This window comes from Cyberlindnera jadinii (genome assembly GCF_001661405.1).
Source record: "Cyberlindnera jadinii NRRL Y-1542 unplaced genomic scaffold CYBJAscaffold_3, whole genome shotgun sequence".
Classification (NCBI taxonomy): domain Eukaryota; kingdom Fungi; phylum Ascomycota; class Saccharomycetes; order Phaffomycetales; family Wickerhamomycetaceae; genus Williopsis; species Williopsis jadinii.
This window is the reverse complement of record NW_017963654.1, coordinates 246,048-263,014: the sequence shown is the minus strand read 5'-3', so window position 1 is coordinate 263,014 and position 16,967 is coordinate 246,048. Positions and strand designations below refer to the sequence as shown.

At 44.7% G+C, this 16,967-nt stretch overlaps 7 protein-coding genes across 7 annotated transcripts; 4 read left to right on the top strand and 3 right to left on the bottom strand.

Annotated features, from left to right (window-relative positions):
• Positions 1-450: 450 nt before the first annotated feature.
• CYBJADRAFT_171705 (uncharacterized protein) lies at positions 451-3,348 on the top strand (the record flags this gene model as incomplete). The annotated part of the gene is made up of 1 exon (XM_020216250.1): positions 451-3,348. One exon carries the CDS (start codon positions 451-453, stop codon positions 3,346-3,348), a length of 2,898 nt encoding a protein of 965 aa, XP_020071731.1.
• Positions 3,349-3,394: 46 nt separating this feature from the next.
• Positions 3,395-6,009, bottom strand: MGM1 (dynamin-related GTPase MGM1). Its single transcript, XM_020214510.1, has one exon. It carries the CDS (start codon positions 5,976-5,978, stop codon positions 3,492-3,494), a length of 2,487 nt encoding a protein of 828 aa, XP_020071730.1. The 5' UTR covers positions 5,979-6,009; the 3' UTR covers positions 3,395-3,491.
• Positions 6,010-6,514: 505 nt separating this feature from the next.
• On the bottom strand, positions 6,515-6,959 carry RPB10 (DNA-directed RNA polymerase core subunit RPB10). Its single transcript, XM_020213292.1, has 2 exons — positions 6,882-6,959; positions 6,515-6,801 (listed from the first exon to the last, which is right to left on the bottom strand). Exons 1-2 carry the CDS (start codon positions 6,915-6,917, stop codon positions 6,616-6,618), a joined length of 222 nt encoding a protein of 73 aa, XP_020071729.1. The 5' UTR covers positions 6,918-6,959; the 3' UTR covers positions 6,515-6,615.
• Positions 6,960-7,229: 270 nt separating this feature from the next.
• Positions 7,230-9,639, top strand: NAN1 (Nan1p). The gene has a single exon (XM_020213140.1). It carries the CDS (start codon positions 7,280-7,282, stop codon positions 9,623-9,625), a length of 2,346 nt encoding a protein of 781 aa, XP_020071728.1. The 5' UTR covers positions 7,230-7,279; the 3' UTR covers positions 9,626-9,639.
• A 152-nt stretch (positions 9,640-9,791) lies between these two features.
• On the top strand, positions 9,792-10,736 carry SAY1 (steryl deacetylase; the record flags this gene model as incomplete). The annotated part of the gene is made up of 1 exon (XM_020213589.1): positions 9,792-10,736. The coding sequence occupies one exon, from the start codon at positions 9,792-9,794 to the stop codon at positions 10,734-10,736; it is 945 nt and encodes a 314-aa protein (XP_020071727.1).
• A 149-nt stretch (positions 10,737-10,885) lies between these two features.
• MCD1 (kleisin alpha) lies at positions 10,886-12,663 on the top strand. The gene has a single exon (XM_020217807.1). The coding sequence runs from the start codon at positions 10,929-10,931 to the stop codon at positions 12,474-12,476; it is 1,548 nt and encodes a 515-aa protein (XP_020071726.1). The 5' UTR covers positions 10,886-10,928; the 3' UTR covers positions 12,477-12,663.
• On the bottom strand, positions 12,166-16,691 carry SEC31 (Sec31p). The gene is given in 2 exon segments (XM_020214509.1): positions 12,166-13,629; positions 13,648-16,691. 2 exon segments carry the CDS (start codon positions 16,368-16,370, stop codon positions 12,639-12,641), a joined length of 3,714 nt encoding a protein of 1,237 aa, XP_020071725.1. The 5' UTR covers positions 16,371-16,691; the 3' UTR covers positions 12,166-12,638.
• Positions 16,692-16,967: the final 276 nt, after the last annotated feature.

Here is a 16,967-nt window from a genome sequence, read left to right as displayed (position 1 = left end):
GCCCATACAGACGAAAACAGATTGCGAAAGCCGCCTCAACAGCCGCTCTGATTGGCCGTTCATTAGGCTTTTTCCCGCTATTAATTTTTCCCTCTTCAACCTTCCCCCTCCTAATCCCGCATTTCTTTGAAAGCTTCTTTTTCTTCTTTCTGACCCTTTGTTGGAGGGGCCAATACCGCCAACTTTTTGAATTTTCAAACTTGTCACTCCAGGAACACCATCGTTCGGGACGGTGAACAGGACTACAGACGAGATATTTGCTTTGTACTGGCTTGAATATACAGCTGGTTCTTCTCCATTACTCACTGCTCAGGATTCTCACACTTGCAAGTGATTCTGTGTTTTTCCCTGTCGTTTACCCTACTTTCTTTTTTTTTTTTTTTTTTTTTTGCTTGATCTCTCTTGTGCATAAGTACAGCTGTGGTATACGTACTCTAGGGAGCTGAAGCGATGTCTGAGGAGTTCATCAAGGACCAGAACGCTCTTGTGATGGGCGATGGAAAGGTGTACAAGATCCAGAAAGTGCGCCAGAGGAAGATCCACAGCTGTGTTCCGTGCCATCAGCGCAAGGTGAAGTGCTCTAGGGAGCACCCTGTGTGTCAGAACTGCACGAAGAATAACCTGGAGTGTAAATACTTTGTGAATGACCGGGTGTCACGAGGTAAGAAGAAGAAGGATGTTGATAAAGAGGCGGAGCTGAGAAAGAAGCAAGAGCTGAAACAGTACATGGCACGCGCAAAGAACCTTGTGTCGTCGTCATCCACCCCAATATCGTCAACAATGGGTGCGGAAATACCCGCTGAGGTTATCCATCAACAACAACATCAGCTCCAGCAACCGCTACAACAACACGAGAGTCACGAACCGCCACATGTACACATTGGAAATGACCAACCGCCACATCCACAACCACTGCCGCCACGGCCCGTGGGCGTCAACTTCAGCCATCAGTCACCGAGGGATAGAACCTCTCTAACGTTTTCTGACTCTGAGAGCTCTGTCAGTATCGAATCTCTTTCCCCTCCAAACATGCACAATCCACAGGTGCTGCCCACTGAGAAACACAGTAATCATACTCAGCAGAATGCTCGTCAACATTTGCATGCTCCACCACCACTTCCACATACTCACAATCTTCAACAACAGACGCAGCAGGAGCAGTCGACACAGCAGGAACCGACACAGCAGAAACAACAACAAGACCATGTAGGATTTCTACCGCCTGTAAACGTGTCAAGGTCGCAAACTCCAAGCTTCGAGCCACAGCAACAGGGTGGCCAACCGTTGAGCAACTCCATATTGAGTGATTTCTCACTGAGACAGACACCACAGCCCTCGATGACTGGAAGATTACCACAGAACGAACCTATACAGCAGATAGCGTTGAACTTGACAAACCACAGCTTGCCGATGATCTTGATGCCTAAACAACCAGAGATTGTTCCAACTTGGAAATTGGAGGAAATCTATAGCGCCTTGCCTTCTAGAGAGAGATCGTATGGACTGGTTAACAGATACATTACAAATATTCATCCAATTCTACCCATATTGGATATAAATGAATTTGTTAGAGAACATGATGCCTTTTGGGATAATACTCTGGAACACAAGTTGGAGTTCTTGGTGATTTTATTCCCAGTTGTTTATGCAGCTTCTAAAGGTGAGTGCTTTGAATTCAGCTATGATGAAATCACAAAATTTGAACTGAGTAATGAAATTCACAAATACCTGAGAATTGCCCGTGTTGTGTTTCAAACGATTGGATACCCTCAAAAATTCTCACTCCGTGTTTTGCAAAGTTCTGTTCTGCTGCATAGTACTTTGGAAAACCCATCGTTGATCGATATTGGTATCTTAGTACGTATTGCACAGACTGTCAAACTCAACAGAGATCCTGCAACTTTTCACAAGATTTTGGATCCAAATTTGGTACAGACCAGGAGATTGTTGTGGTGGGAAATCTTTTACCTTGATGCTATGACAGCGTTGAAGAATACATCCACTCCGTTAATAAGGCTCGACGAATTCGATACTTCGCTACCAGTGGAATATGTTAATAACTCTTTGAACCCACATACGTGTTTCCTCAATGGTAAATTCAGATTCACTCTGATCCTGAACGAGCTGACAAGGTGCATGTACGGATTGAACATAGTGCCGTTTAACACCATTCAAATGTTGAAGCAGAAGATCTTGGACTTGTACATCAGTTGCAATGCTTCGATAATGAACTTGGAGAATGTGGAATCTGTGCAAAACATGTCATACGAACAAAATACATTCATCAAGTGGTCAAAATCTGTGCTAAGCTCTTACTGTGACCGTGCACTTTTGTTGTTGCAGAAGAAAATCGTTTTGTCAACTGTGCTGAATTCAAACGAGGAAGGGAATAACATGCTGATACAAGGAAGCTTCAACCAGCTTTTGAACAGCCAGAGATCTAAGTTTAGCATCGAGGCTTTGATGAAGTCATTGAATCCACCTCATTTGAACACTGATAATGACTTGACTCATTACACTTATGACGACTTGACAAACAACTTGATACCAACTTCATTACATTTGTTGTATGAGTTCTTGAAAAACAACAACGATGACATATACAACGGATTCAACTGGGAAATTCGTAACAATCTACCGTTTGACGCCATTGTGCTTCTGTTGACGAACTTGATATCTGATCTTGAGAAAAACCAAAATAACAAGAAGTATGAATTACGCAATGATATCAGATACCATCTTCTGGATAAAACCATCGACTTGATATTCATTAAGTTTGACAACAAAAAAAGATCTATTATCAAGAACTGTTTCACACTGATACGTTATTTGTTCCAAATCTTGAGATTGAAATATTTGAGAAATGATAGTGGTAATTCCACATTGGTGGAATTCAGCCCTGTTTACACCGAGCAGATTATTCCAAAGCCCCTCAACAGTAGCTCAAACTTGTTGAAGAGAAACACAAGCAGTCAGAAAAACCAATCACTTTTGAACCCCACTGCCATTAGTGGACGTTCTAATGGCTCTTGCTTCGACGAGGCTAGTAACTCGTTCAGCTCGGTTTCTGTTAGTGATATGTTTGTGAGTGGTTTAACTGAGGAAGTTAACTTCTTCCAAAGTTCTAACCAACTGTCAACACTTGGTGGCTCAAATGAAAACGGGTCTTCTGGTGGTGATCTCATTACTGACGATACGTATAAAGAGCATGAGATCCAACGTATTAAGACACAGATAACGAAATTCCTTCGTGAGGAACGTTTGAGCGATGACGATCGTTTCAACAATAACTTCTACATCATGGTTGAGCATGAGATCCATGATTTGATAAAACGTCTGACAGCCTAAAGCGTTTACAAACACGCTCACTATTTATGTGATTTAAAGATACGATGTTTATGATTACAGTAACATTTGTAAAACTATTTATATACATATCATCCATTCATTTAAGCCATATACAGGTATAATCAAATTTACTGACGCCCTCCTCATCTCCGTGAAGTCAAGGAACTCTTGCTTCTCTGGAAAGCCAATATACCATCAATTTTTTGTAAAACCAACTCCAATAGCTCCTTGCGTTCTTGAAGCTCGATATGACGCTTGATTCTTGGATCTTCCTTAGCAAATTGTTCAATTTGTTCTTCTGAGAGGTTCTGGTTGAGACGGGAGTCTAGCTCACGAGGGAATTTGTAGAAAAAGTCTGTAAGAAGTTCAACATTCAAGAACAGCACTGCTGTCGTTGTAAGTTTATCACTAACAACGTTCAAGAATATTTCTGGGCACTTGAACTTGTTATCTTTGCTCTTACAAGGTCCAGATTTCAAGGCCTTCAATCTCATTCCAAGGATTGTTGAACGATCACGAAGAAACAATGCCTCACGGCCTCTTTTTAAGAGCACTTGTGAGAACCCAACAGTTTCTTCGGCTGTACCACCTTCTTCAAGATACGTCATAACTTGAGATAACTTACGACCACCAATGGCATTCTTTAAAGCCTGGAAAGAGTCTTGACATTGTTGTAGCTCCTGTTTAACCAGATAAATAGTTTGTTCTCTGGCTGTGCTCCACTCACGACTATCAACATCAACTTCGTACTTGTAAGGCTTGATACAGTTCTCCACCTGATCGGCTGTTGACAAGTAGCGTGCATTCAAGACGCTCTCAGCAGCTTCCTTAACGGCCTCTTTGGCTAAAGGATGGTTTCTCAATTGCGTTTGATCGGTGATGTTCCCAACCTCAGAGACAATGGCGTCTGCAATAACTGATGTAGTCAGTCTTCCTACTCCGAGTTTTGTTAAGGAAGAGGTGGCGAGATCAAGTTTCTTTGCCCAATAAGGATCTTCTGTTTTCATATCACTCAATTGTGATAGGTTGTCAATGAGTATTCTTGTATCTGATGGCGTGTCAGAAGATTTGTTCCAGTATCTCGTGGCTAGTAAGTCGAGAACTTTTTGATCCAATTCACTTCGTAGAATGGATTTCAATTCTGATCTACCAAAGTGTTCGTTAAAATTCTTCACAGACAGCTTCAGAGCATCAACGTTCTCAGCCAAATATGTCTTTGGAGTAAGCTGTCTATCATTGAATTCCACTTTGAACTTATAGGCCGTTTCATCCAGCTCTTGTTGTACCAGTTGTGCTGTTGGTGCAAGAGACATTGACATAGTGCGTTCCAACACCTTGATCAATTTCTTCTTGAGTGTTCTCGTGGAGGTGCTGCATTCGGCAAACTCAGGCTTGTGTTCTTTCAAGAAGGTATACTCGAAGTTCTGTTGAGCAACAAATGCATCGTGACTGGAGGCAGAGCGGAATAAAGATTTCTTTGGTGCTCTTGTAATAACACCAACGTATCCCATTTTCAAAGGATATTTCTTATTGAGTAATATGTCTCTCGCAACCTTAGGTTCAACCAAGTCCAATTTGGTGATAACACCAATTGTTCTTTCACCCTTTGGATCAGCAATTTTGGAGGCTCTCAGTGCAGCACTATTTGCCAAATCAACATCTGCTGATGATATGGCCAATATGACATTAGGACTCTCCAAGTATCTATCGCATAATTCTTTGATCTTCTGTTTAAGAACAGGAGGTTGATCCGCAGCCTCGACTTGGATATATCCTGGCAAATCCACCAGTGACAGGTCAGGGATCGAAGGTGATCTGATTGTTAGTTGGATTGGATCATTGGAGATTGCATCTGAAGCAGGAACAGCCATGTTCAAATCGAACAAGATCTTTTGAACTTCTGAGAAATCTGTCAAGTTGTACATCTTCAGAGCTGGGAAATCTGCAGTTTCTGCAGCAGTGTTCGGTGTATTAACCAATGTGAGTTCGATAGGTCTTCTTGTCACCATATTTGAGCCCTTTGGTAAGAACTCTTGACCAACTATTGCCTCAAGAACGGATGATTTACCAGAAGATTGTGAGCCAACAACAACAATGGAAGGCAACTTCAGGGTCTCGGATGATCTATCAATCTCTTGAAGCAGGGATCTAATTTCAATCATCTGTCTCGTCAGATTCATCATCTGATCATCGGTTGTATCCTCTTCTTCCTCCTCATCATCTTCTTGTTCGATCAGCTTCTCACGCTCTTCCTCTTCCTCATCAAGTTTGGCAGCAATTGCAGCAGCTGTTCCCAGAGCCGCGGTTGAATCACCACCACCACCACCATTACCACTGCTACCGCTACCGCTTCCATCACCTTGGGAACCAAACTCGAGCCCGTTGAGGAACTCAGATGCCTTGTCATACGCACTGTTGCCCAGGTCTTTCAACTGGCCCAACTTGTCCTGTGTATAATTGGAGGCCTCCTCGACTTTATACGCGATATAGCTACCAGCTGCTGCTATCCCACCACCCAGGTAAGCAGGCACCTTCACAGACTTTGCAACGATCTTTGGAATCGCAGAAAAGGAAAAGCTTCTGCTCTTCAACCCCATAGGCATAACCATTTGTTTGGCATTCGATGACATGAGCAACGACGTATTTGAGAGGAACCGGTGATGTCTTGTGTACGCCCTTGTCAGCGACATCTTCACGTTCATCCCCACCTGGCACCGTAGTGGTCCAGCGTGTCTACGCAGAGAGCCCACACGTGACATCTTTAGCTTGTCGGATGATCTTGGAAGGTGCTTTGATGGTTTGTTGTGATGGTTTGTTGTGGTTTTGGTTGCGCTCTTAGGAAGTGGCGCAACTTGTGTGGGTGTTGGGATGTTTGGGTGTTCGGATGTGTGGGTGTGCGGATGTGTGGATGTGCGGATGTGGCCTGCCCACCTTAGGTTTCATATATACACATCCATTATAATGGCAAACCTCTACGCTGTTTCAATCCTTTACTCTATAGCGACAAAATGTACGTATAACCAATATATACACTGCCAATTGTTTCCGTTTTGTATGGTGAACTGTCTAGATATGAACTCTTTGGAGACTTTTGCTATAACCTCCACTTTGAGGCCTCCCTGTGTATGGGCGATACAGGACAGTTCGACTCCTATAGTACAGAGAACAGAGCACCCTGATCTGTTCTGAACGACACCTCTTCCATCCTCACCCTAATCGGTCTACTCCCTCAGTTGCGTGCTTCTGCCTTTATCCTCTTACAAGACATTAGTCCAAAGTAGGATCCTTCTTTTCAAGTGGGTTATAACGCAGGAACTTCTCAATCAAGTCAACATGCGTAAGAAGCATTCTTCTACAGCAGTATCTCTTCAACTTGAGCTTGTCAAGGGCCTCAGCTTCAGTAGCATCCTCGTTCAACAGATCGAGGTATTGCTCCCACTTATCACCAACAACCTTAGAAACCATACAGTTAGTACACAGCTCGAGCATTACCCTTCTCGCTCAAAGGAGCAAAAGAAAACACGGAACCTTACTTTACCACAAGAGAAACAACGAACTGGAATAATCATTGTCCTATAAGCTTGATCTACTATGTGATGCTCCTTCCCAGGAAGGGCCAACTTGTCCTGTCTTGTTTTCGATCTCGTGAAATTTTTTCCTTACATCACCAGAAGGCTTATGTAAGCAAGATGGTGCTTATGTAAGAATGTGTATTATGTAAGAACTTATGTAATATGTGAATTACGTAATACCTTATGTAATCGCAGTCCATCGGTCGAATTGCTTATGTAATCAGTTTTTTTTTTTTTTTTTCCTTCATACGCATTCAAAAATTTTTCAAGCAGATGCGATGAGGGCACAACGTCTTTTCACGGTTTATACAACCTTCTACAGTCAATTAGCGCTTTCCAGAAGATCCATTGTTGCTAAGATGGAAGACTACAGGGTTTCAGTTGTGGGTGGTGGTAAGCCTTTGCTACACGGTGGGATATTGGCGCAAGATGGACGTCATTTCATCGTTCCCTTCAACAACCAGCTGAGAGTGTACTTCATAACGACAAGACAGTGTATCCGTTCGTTGAAGTTCAACGTCGAGAACCAGATCGATCTTACGGGACTAGTTGATCTGAAGCAGGATCTGTCGAATGAGAACCTGGTGTGGGCCTTCTTAGTCTCCGGAGAGGTGCTGGTGATCAACTGGAAGGAGAAAGTACCTGAAGTGGTGATCAACAGATTCACTGTTGAATTGAACAAAGACGACTTTGTACTGAGAGTGAGCAGCTTCGAAGAGGATAACTTTACTCTCATCACTGGAAAGAACTCGCCAAAGCCACACACAAGAAACGTTGTGAGATTCACGCCATCGAAGAACCAATATGAGACTTTGACCTCCATCAAGAACGTGTTGCTATTCGCTGTATCTCAAGATTCTAGAAAACTTGCATTCTTATCCAAGTCCCATGAGGATAAGAGTGTGCACATCGTCAATATGGACTCTCTTGATAAGAAACAGTCGATTCCATTCGCAAACAAGAACTTGATAACTGCATTGGCAATCGCAAATGATTGCTCTGTGGCAGTAGGCACAAGAATTGGTGTGATTCATATCATCCTCGACTCCTTCACTAGGCTGTTGAAATGGCACATCGACGAGGTCAAATCTCTGTGCTTCTCGCAAAACTCGAAATACTTGATGAGCGGTGGTTTGGAAAGGGTCCTCGTGTTTTGGCAATTGGACACTGAGAAGCAACAGTTCTTACCAAGATTGAACGGTGCTATAGTTGGAATTGAATCCCCAAATGAAGAATACATCAATACAACACTGCAATTAGACTCAGAAAACCACGAGATATTGGTACTCTCAGCAGTGGATCTTCAATCCAGGCTAGTGGTGGGTGGACCAAGACAGAGCTACAGCTCCAACCTTGCAAACGTGAAGAAATTGGACAAGTTATATGCAAAGAACCCATCCTTAGATATCATGAAGCTGAAATACGACTTCTCGACTAACTTCAAGATCCACCCTACGTCCAAGCAGTTGTACTTTGTCAACGGTGCCTATCTCCAGGTTTTCGACTTCTTTAAGAATGAACAGGCATTTGTACAGAAAGTTACGGATACTATCCAAGCTGGTAAGGTTAGATCAGAACAGAAGTTGCACGACCCCGTGGTGAAGCATTTCCAGTTCACTCGTGATGGTAAGTGGATGGCCACCATGGAGGAGCACCAACATGGTGATTTGGACAATTTGTTGTCGAAGAACGACTTTACTTATGTCTTGAAGATCTGGAGATCTGTTGAAACTCAAGTGAAGAATGGCTCTGGACAGGCGTCGTGGGAAGTTGTCACCAAGATCGTCAATCCTCATGGTGTCAATATCCCTGTACATGCCTTGATTGCTGCACCATTGAGCTATTTCAAGGGTGTTGGCTTCCTCACTGCTGATAACAACGGTGGTGTTAGAGTATGGAGACCAACCACTAACAACCTCGATGACATTGTCCGTTGGTCCTTGAGAAAGCTGAAGCCATCTACGGGGATCTTCTCAAGCGATGTCAGTCTAGCGTGGTCTGAGGATTCCAGTTTGATCTTTTTAGGATTTGGTGAGACTGTTGAAATCATTGATACCGATACCTTTGAAGAGATTCCAAACGACACATTGGCCAGAATAGCAGGGTCACAGATCAAATCGTTGGAAATTGTTGATAATCAGTTGTGCATACTATCAAAGACTTCCCTCAAGAGTGTTGATCTATTGACCATGCAAGAGAACGACCTGGTACTCAGGGTGTCGTCTCCAAAGAATGGCAATAACCTGATGTGTACCAATACAGACAAGTCCCTGATCTGTATTGCCGTTAACTTCTACAACAGAGACTTGGAGAAGTTACAGTCCAAGATTTTTGTATTCACGCCTCATTCCAAGACCCCTGTGTTCAATACACTCCACGATGGATACATCTGTGGAATTCAATGGAACTTTGATACAGACTTCATCTTCATCGACATCAACTCACGCATAGGGCTTGTCACTTCGACAAGACTGGAGGAGGATCGTGTCGAAGAAATCGACCATGCCAGGGAGATGGCCATACTGTTACAGAGGGCACAGGGAGAGAGCTCGTTGAAGAAGAAGACCAAGACAGATTTGGACCTCGGCTCGGATGAGATCAACGGTGCGAGACAGCTTGATGTTAACTCATTCGCAGGTCTCTTCGACAGTATGGACGTGCAACTTTCAACCATGTTTGACCGTGTAATGCAAGTAGTTAGATAGGTATCACTATGTGCTTTCTTCTGTTCTTATGATGCTCCGTAGAAAAACAGCGCTCCTCATACCAGTTGTAGATCTTGATCAGCTGCTAGTGTAAAGGCCGTGAAGTATTTCCGTCCGATGATGACATTCAATTTCATCCATCTTCCACATTCTTCTCAACAGCATGATGGCTTCAATCAACTCTCTGTGTCGTTTATGTGTACGTACTCTACTAGAGTACACCCCTGAACAGTGGCTGTACAGAATAGCTTTCAAGCAGTCAATTGATAGCTGTCTATGGTCATTGTCGCCGTTTGGCAGTACGCTGCCGAATTACAATACTGAGTTCCATGTTGAAGGGCTAGACCCCTCGCGAGTCATATGGCTTACGGAATGCCCAAACAGACAGCCTGATGACCCAGTGATACTGTTCTGCCACGGAGGAGCATACATGATGGGCCTCTTCTTTGGCTTCTTCACCTTTTGGATGGTTGTGGTGAGGAGACTAAACAACCCAAGGCTCTCTATATTAGTACTCGACTACACGCTGTCACAGGATGCAAAGTTCCCACGACAGTTGTGTGAGATCACGATGGTCCAAAACGAGCTGGCAAACTCATGTAGGAACGTCGTACTGGCGGGGGACTCCGCCGGTGGGCATTTGATACTGTCCATGCTACGACACAGCGTCGTTCCAGTTGATGGTGTTCCTCCCATCGACACCAAACTCGAGAACACTGTGAAGAGCCTCATACTGATGTCTCCCTGGCTGAACCTGTACCCGACCGAGGTTGGCTCGTACGAGAAGTACAAGCACGTTGACATGCTCTCCCTCAACTTCCTCAAGAGATGCACACTGAAACTCTTTGGTGGTTCTGTTGATCCACAACTACTGCTTAACTACGCTGATGCCTCGACGATACCGTGGCTGCCACAGAGCATTCTCATCACGGTCGGCGAGTACGAGTTGTTTCACGATGATATCATCCAATTCTACAAGACAGCTAATAGGGAATCATCTCAACTGTTCATAAACCCGAAAGCCTGTCATTTTGAAGGGTTCTTGCTGCCATGGAGCTCCAACATCACCAGCGCCGTGGTTGAGTACCTAGAACAATTATGCACGGTATAATTCTGTGGTATTTCCTCTCTGGGAAGTCAAGACGCGACGCGTCGCGTTTTCGCGTAACCCACCGTGTTTTGCACTTTTCCATCCTTTGTTTATATTATTAATCCCCAAGGCCGCAGTTTTTCCACCTTTGTATACTGCAACAACAACAAGGAGAACACCAACTTGCTATAATTCATCCCGTAACGGTGTATAATGCTACAAGAATCGCTGCTCACCAGAGAAGGGCCTCTCGCACAGGTCTGGTTAGCTGCTAATTTGGAGCGTAAGCTGAACAAGCAGCAGTTTCTCCAGTCCAATATCACGCAGTCAGCCGAAGCAATCGTGAAGGCCACGGAATCCAATGCGGATACCACTGAGGCACTGACGTTGAGACTGTCTGGCCAGCTGTTATATGGTGTTGTGAGAATCTATTCGAGAAAGGCAAAGTACTTGCTGGATGACGTGTCTGATGCGCTTTTGAAGCTGAAGAGTGCGTTCAGATCGAGCTCCAATGCTGTGACGCTCCCAATCAATGCTACAATCATCCCTTCTATGAATCAAATTGTTTTACAGGATACCGTGACACAGGCAGATTTGCTTTACCAAGAGCCCTTGACCTTTGACGATGACCCTACGATGAATAACAGCATGAAACCTTCTGCGTTCTTTGATACTCAGAATCAGAACTCATTGGAGCTTGATGAGAGTATTGAAATGCCTAGAAATAAATTCGATGATGATATCGATGTCTTGGAGCATGACGATGGACTAGACATCGACTTGAACTTTGACCTGGACCAGGGCGAGGATAACGATGTTCATCAGAGAGAAGATTACCCTCCAGAGATTGATTTTGATTATGGAGGTGGCCTGGATTTTGATTTAGACCAAGGTCATGACGATACAAGTATCGAGCATGGAAGAGCTACCGATGATGCCAATCTGTCAACTCTGGGAAACTCTTCCCTGGGAGATCTCGGTAATTTTGACCAGCCTCTGGAAACTATAGACGACTTGGAGAATGAACGTGATGAAACAACAACTACGCAGTCTCAACCAAGAAGAAAACGTAAGGCCAGAGAGCAACCACTTGGGAAGAAGATTGTAACTGATAAGGAGATCGAATTGAATATCCGTTCCTTCAATGACACTACAGGCATTGTTATCGATGACGAGACACAGCAACCACTGGATCTTTCGTTGAAGAAATCAGCTGTGGAGGCTTTATTAAATGAGACGTTCTTCAACGATACTATAGCTGAGCGTTTCTTGACGATAGCTACAAACAAGCGTCAAAAGACACAACCCTCGTCACCGTTGATGTTAGAACCTCCAGAGCTACAAAGCGATAAGGAAAATGACAGTGCTGACGACCAACAACAATTCTTTCAAGATGCAGATATAGACTTTGACTTTCAACAGGATGATATGTTACCAGATAATCAACCATTAGAAGAGGACCTTGGTGACCACTTGGACCAGCAGCCAGAAGAAGAGCAAAATGTCACGGGTTTCAACTCCGGTGTTACTGAATCCACATCAAAGGTTGAAAATCATCTTGTTGAGCTGATGAAGTCTGAGAAGGAAACAACATTTACTGACGTTCTGGAGAAGGATGCTCTATCACATGAACCTCTATCTACAACGCCAAAGAATGAGGCAACAAGGGTGTTCTTTGAACTCTTAGTCCTGTCAACTAATGACAGAATCAAAGTTAAGCAACAGGAACTTTTCGGGGAAATATCGATAAGAATGGTGTAATAATAAGTGACATACTGTATAATAATATATTGATTCCAGCACTTAGGTAAACATCATCGATTTAGAAAACACAACAAATTTATTGATAAATGTAAAACTGATGGTTCAATTCACAACTAAGAAAACAAACTTTTTTTCTTCTCTTCCTCTGTCGCCTCGTTCTTAGTTCCAAGCAGCATCTGAAAAAGAGATAAGTTTCTTGACACCAACGGCCCAATGACCACCTTCATCTGGGTGGTGGGTCACAATTTGTAGGTGTAGATCAGCGGCACTCTTAGCATCCTTTTCATTAAGTCTATCACACAATTGACCCAAAAGTTCAATTGTTGGTGGAGTGAGAAGTTCCTGGTTGTTCAAATGATCAAACAAGATGTTCAAACGTTTCTCAGTGTCTGCAACCTGCTTACTGAATCTATCTGGAAGCCCAGCTGCGTTGACGTCTTGCAGAACACGTTCCAAGGTTTCATAGATTCTCTTCTGCTCCGGAGGAATGTGCGAACGATCACCGACAGGATATCTCTCCTTGACAGGTTCTGGTGCTGGTTCAGCAACTGGTTCTTTGGCCGCTGAAGGGCCGGACTTTGGAGGAGCACCAAATGACCTAGGTGGTGGACCAGCAGTTGGAGGCACACCGTAGGCATTATGACTAGTTGCCACAGCTGGAGTTCCGTAGGTTGATGGTGGTGCATACGCATTGGTTGTCGGAGGAGCACCATACTGGTTGTGGTGTGGAGGATGACTTGCAGAAGCAGCATTGTTGAAGACACCGCCAACCTGAGGCGCACCATATGGATTAGGTGGGTTTATACCACCATTGGTTGGTGCATATGGATTCGACACTGGAGCAACAGGGGCAGCAGAAGGAGCGTATGGATTCTTTGGTGGACCTGATAAAACAGCGGCCGAATGAGGCGGACTAGACAAAGAAGGGACGTTTGGCTTTGGAGAAGCTGGCGCATAACGACTGGTGTGTAAATGATTTGAGTGAACTGGTGTTGGCTCTGCAGGTGGTTTAGGTCTCGACATAGATCTTGGTGGTGGCGGAAGAGCCTGGGCATTGGTGTAAGATGTCGTACGGCTCATTGGTGAGTTTGTACCATTAGAGCTTGAGCCGGAAGGCACAGCAGCAGAAGCAGCAGCGACTGGGGCAGGACGGCGAACTGGGGCAGGACGGCGAACTGGGTGTTGTTTGTGGAAATGGACTGGCAAGTCATTCCAGCCATCAGTCTCGACTTTTCTGGCGTTCTTTGGCGGTGGAGGTGCTTGTGTAGGTGTTGGAACAGGTGTAGTTGCAGATGGCATGTATGGATTAGTTGGAGCACCATATGATGGTACACCTGCATTCACTGGTAGAGCCGGGTTCACTACCGTCGAGTATGGAGAGTGACCAGCAGATGCTAGACCTGGTGCAGGAGGCTGTAAGCCATAGGAAGGAGTTGCTGAAGCAATTGGGGCAGGTGGAGGGACAGCTGCAACTGGCGCAGCTGGTGCACCAGATGTGGCGTATGGATTAACAACAGAACGTCCCCTTTGTTGAGAAGTTTGACCAACAGAAGAAGTAGCAACATTTGGAGGGATACCAGATGAACCACTAATGGTGTTATTCATACCAGTGGCCTGGGAAAGAGAGTATCCCTGAGCAATAGATCCATAACGGTTGCCTGCTCTCGTAGCGGTGGTTTGTCTAGCAGCTGTCTTTGTTGGCGTAGAAGTAGCCTTTTGGATACGAGCCTGCTCCAACTTCACAGCTGGTAGATCTGACGACACCAATGAGAGAATCTTTGAGGCCAATTCGAACTGGCCACTAGTGGAAATGATATCGATATACTCCAAAAGAGTTGAGAGAGACGATGAGCCTTCAGACACTGGTGCATCCAAGTTCAATGTTGCTCTATATGCACTGAACTTTTCGATAAATTCGGTAAGGGACTCGAAGTGAGCGTCATAAGAAGATGTGTTCTTCTGGGTTAATATCTTCTTTTCCAATTCCTTGAGTTCCAAATTCCAAACATCAGCAACCTTGTTCAAAGCAGAAGCATTAACATAGTTCAAAATCGCATCGTTACGGTCCTTGTTTTGCAACATTCTGTCACCCAATCTGGTAAACTGTGTTTTGTACACTGCATCATTCGCTGAGTATGTCTTGATTGCAGTACCAATCTCTCTCCAGTTGGAGAGGTCACCATTCTCAACAAGGTCGGTCACATCCGCAGACGATACATTGTACAACAAACGCGAGAGTGGACTCTTGTCTCCATTCTCAGAGAAGTAGTAATCTGATACTTTTTTCTGCAAAGATTCCGGACCACTCAAAGCAATAACCAATGCCTCCGTAAGGTTTCCCTCCTTCAACAATAAATCAACAGCCTTTTCAAAGTTCTTGGTGAGTAATGCATTAGTCAAGGCTGAGTCTATTCCAGAGAACTTCAACTCTCCAGATGGAGCGAATTTCTTTGGGGCCTTTACGTTATCATAGAAATCTTCGCCAGAGGATGCAGTATCCTTCTCGACTTCATCTCCATCAGAAATCTCCAATGCGATGAACTTCTCATAGATATCGCCTCCTGCTAATTTCTCAAGCAACTCCCAGTCAGCTTTGTTGATATCGTCAAAAGAGCTTGCTAAACGAGACTCAATGATTGGCTTGAAGTCACCAGTTTCTAATGCCTTTTCAAGGTTCTCGTTCTTCGTAGACCCAGGTAATTTAACTTTAGAGATCTTAATTTCAGATGTCTTATCTCCTGTCTTCGAGACGGTAACGAGCTTTGCACCGAATCCAAAGGAAACAGATGAGTGACATCCATACCAACCTGGTGCCTGCTTTACGAAGTACTTTGGCTGTTGAGTATCGGTCGTGGAGATTTCATTCCAGAAGTCGCTATCCTTGACTGTGGAGATTCTTGTACTAACCGGTGGTGAAGTGTCCTGAAGGGTCTGGATAATAACCTTCTTATCGAAACTAGATGTGGCAAACACATCTGGTGCAGCTGGTGCAAATCTTGTCTTAAATGCCCAGTTTGCAGTTGTTGGGTACTCAGCTAACTTATCACCGGTCAGTGGATTCCAAAGCATGGTGGTGTTATCCTTACCACACGATAACAGGAAGCTTGGGTCTTGGGCATTCCAATCTAAGGAAAGCACACCCTTTGAATGACCTGTAAGAATGGTCTCAGGAGCGTTCGAGTTTCTCAAGTCCCATGTTAAAATCACTGGTGCTCCATCTGATTCTGAAGCAGTAATCAGCTTCGTACTTTGAGATGGGTGCCATTGAACAGTGGATAGAGAAGCCCTAGTACCTGTTGGGGAAGTATACGTCAAATGCAACACTTCCTTCTTAGACTTCAAGTCCCAAATGGAAGTGTAACCTGCACTGCCGGCAGCACCAAAAATATGGCTTACCGCATGATTCCATGCAACCGAAGTGATGGTGTCCATTGGAGTCATCGGGTTACCAGGGCCAAATGGCGACAGGTGCTCCAACTTGTTTGTATCCCAGAGGAAGATCTCGCCGTTGGAACCACCGGATACCAGCACATTGTGCTGGAGCGGGTTGAATTGCAAAGTCTTGACCGAGCCCGTGTGCTTGATACCTTTACCCACGGCCTTTGCAGACCCCGATTTCAACTTGTCAGTGTTCCAGAACTGGATGGTGCCGTTCTCAAGCGCACCCGCCAACAGCGTGTTGTTCTTTGACCAATCCAGGTCGTAGAACTTGGCATCGGCATCCACTGACAAAATCGGCGTCTTATCATACAGTGAGTAGAACTGCAACGACGACGTGGACGAAAAATCATCGTCAATGACACCAGCCGCCGAACCAGTCGCCAACACCGGGATGGCAGCGTTGGACCAGGCAAAGGTCGCAGTCGTGTTGATCTCGTTCAACTTCACCATCTTGAGTCTTCCTGTATCAAGCCCTTGTGCTGATAGTCGAAGGCAAACGTGTGAAGGTGTGTGTAGCGGCAGAAATGGATCGAAGCGCCGTGTTCGTTGCCCTGTTCGTGGCGCTGTTTGGTTTGTTTACTCTCGCCGTTGTCTGTTGATGACAGCGGTTCACGATCTCCTCGAGATTGAAAACACAGAGACGAAGGGGGAGAAAATCGCCAGACAAACTGATCAGTACGGAGAAGAAGATACGGTTCAATTACCAACAATTACACAAGACCTGTTTCAATGAATAGCCGAGTGTGATAACAGAAGCCTGAATGTTCACCGATGGATACGCTAAAGTAGCACTTTGTCCCTTTCGGTGTGTGTAGTTTGTGTTGTTTTTGGTTGTTGCCGATCTGCTTCGAAGGAGAAACGCTGAGGTGGAAATTCGTCTGTTTTGCTCTCCTTGGACGGACGAGCGAACGAACGCGGTGTCCTTCGAGGATTTGTTGCGCTGTGCGGTGCGGGTGTCGCGAATGTTGCCTATTCTGGTGTATTTCCTGTTGCGGCCGTTATGTGGTCTTTTTGGTGTAGCGTGTGGGATTTGAACTCGTATACCGG

What these genes read in the sequence shown, in the direction of transcription:
- MGM1 (XM_020214510.1), bottom strand. Translation starts at nt 5,978, where the DNA reads ATGTCATCGAATGCCAAACAAATGGTTATGCCTATGGGGTTGAAGAGC.
- RPB10 (XM_020213292.1), bottom strand. Translation starts at nt 6,917, where the DNA reads ATGATTATTCCAGTTCGTTGTTTCTCTTGTGGTAAA. An exon ending in GTTGTTTCTCTTGTGGTAAA is followed by an intron (nt 6,802 to 6,881) that starts GTAAGGTTCCGT and finishes ATGGTTTCTAAG; the next exon opens with GTTGTTGGTGATAAGTGGGA.
- NAN1 (XM_020213140.1), top strand. Translation starts at nt 7,280, where the DNA reads ATGGAAGACTACAGGGTTTCAGTTGTGGGTGGTGGTAAGCCTTTGCTA.
- MCD1 (XM_020217807.1), top strand. Translation starts at nt 10,929, where the DNA reads ATGCTACAAGAATCGCTGCTCACCAGAGAAGGGCCTCTCGCACAGGTC.
- SEC31 (XM_020214509.1), bottom strand. Translation starts at nt 16,370, where the DNA reads ATGGTGAAGTTGAACGAGATCAACACGACTGCGACCTTTGCCTGGTCC.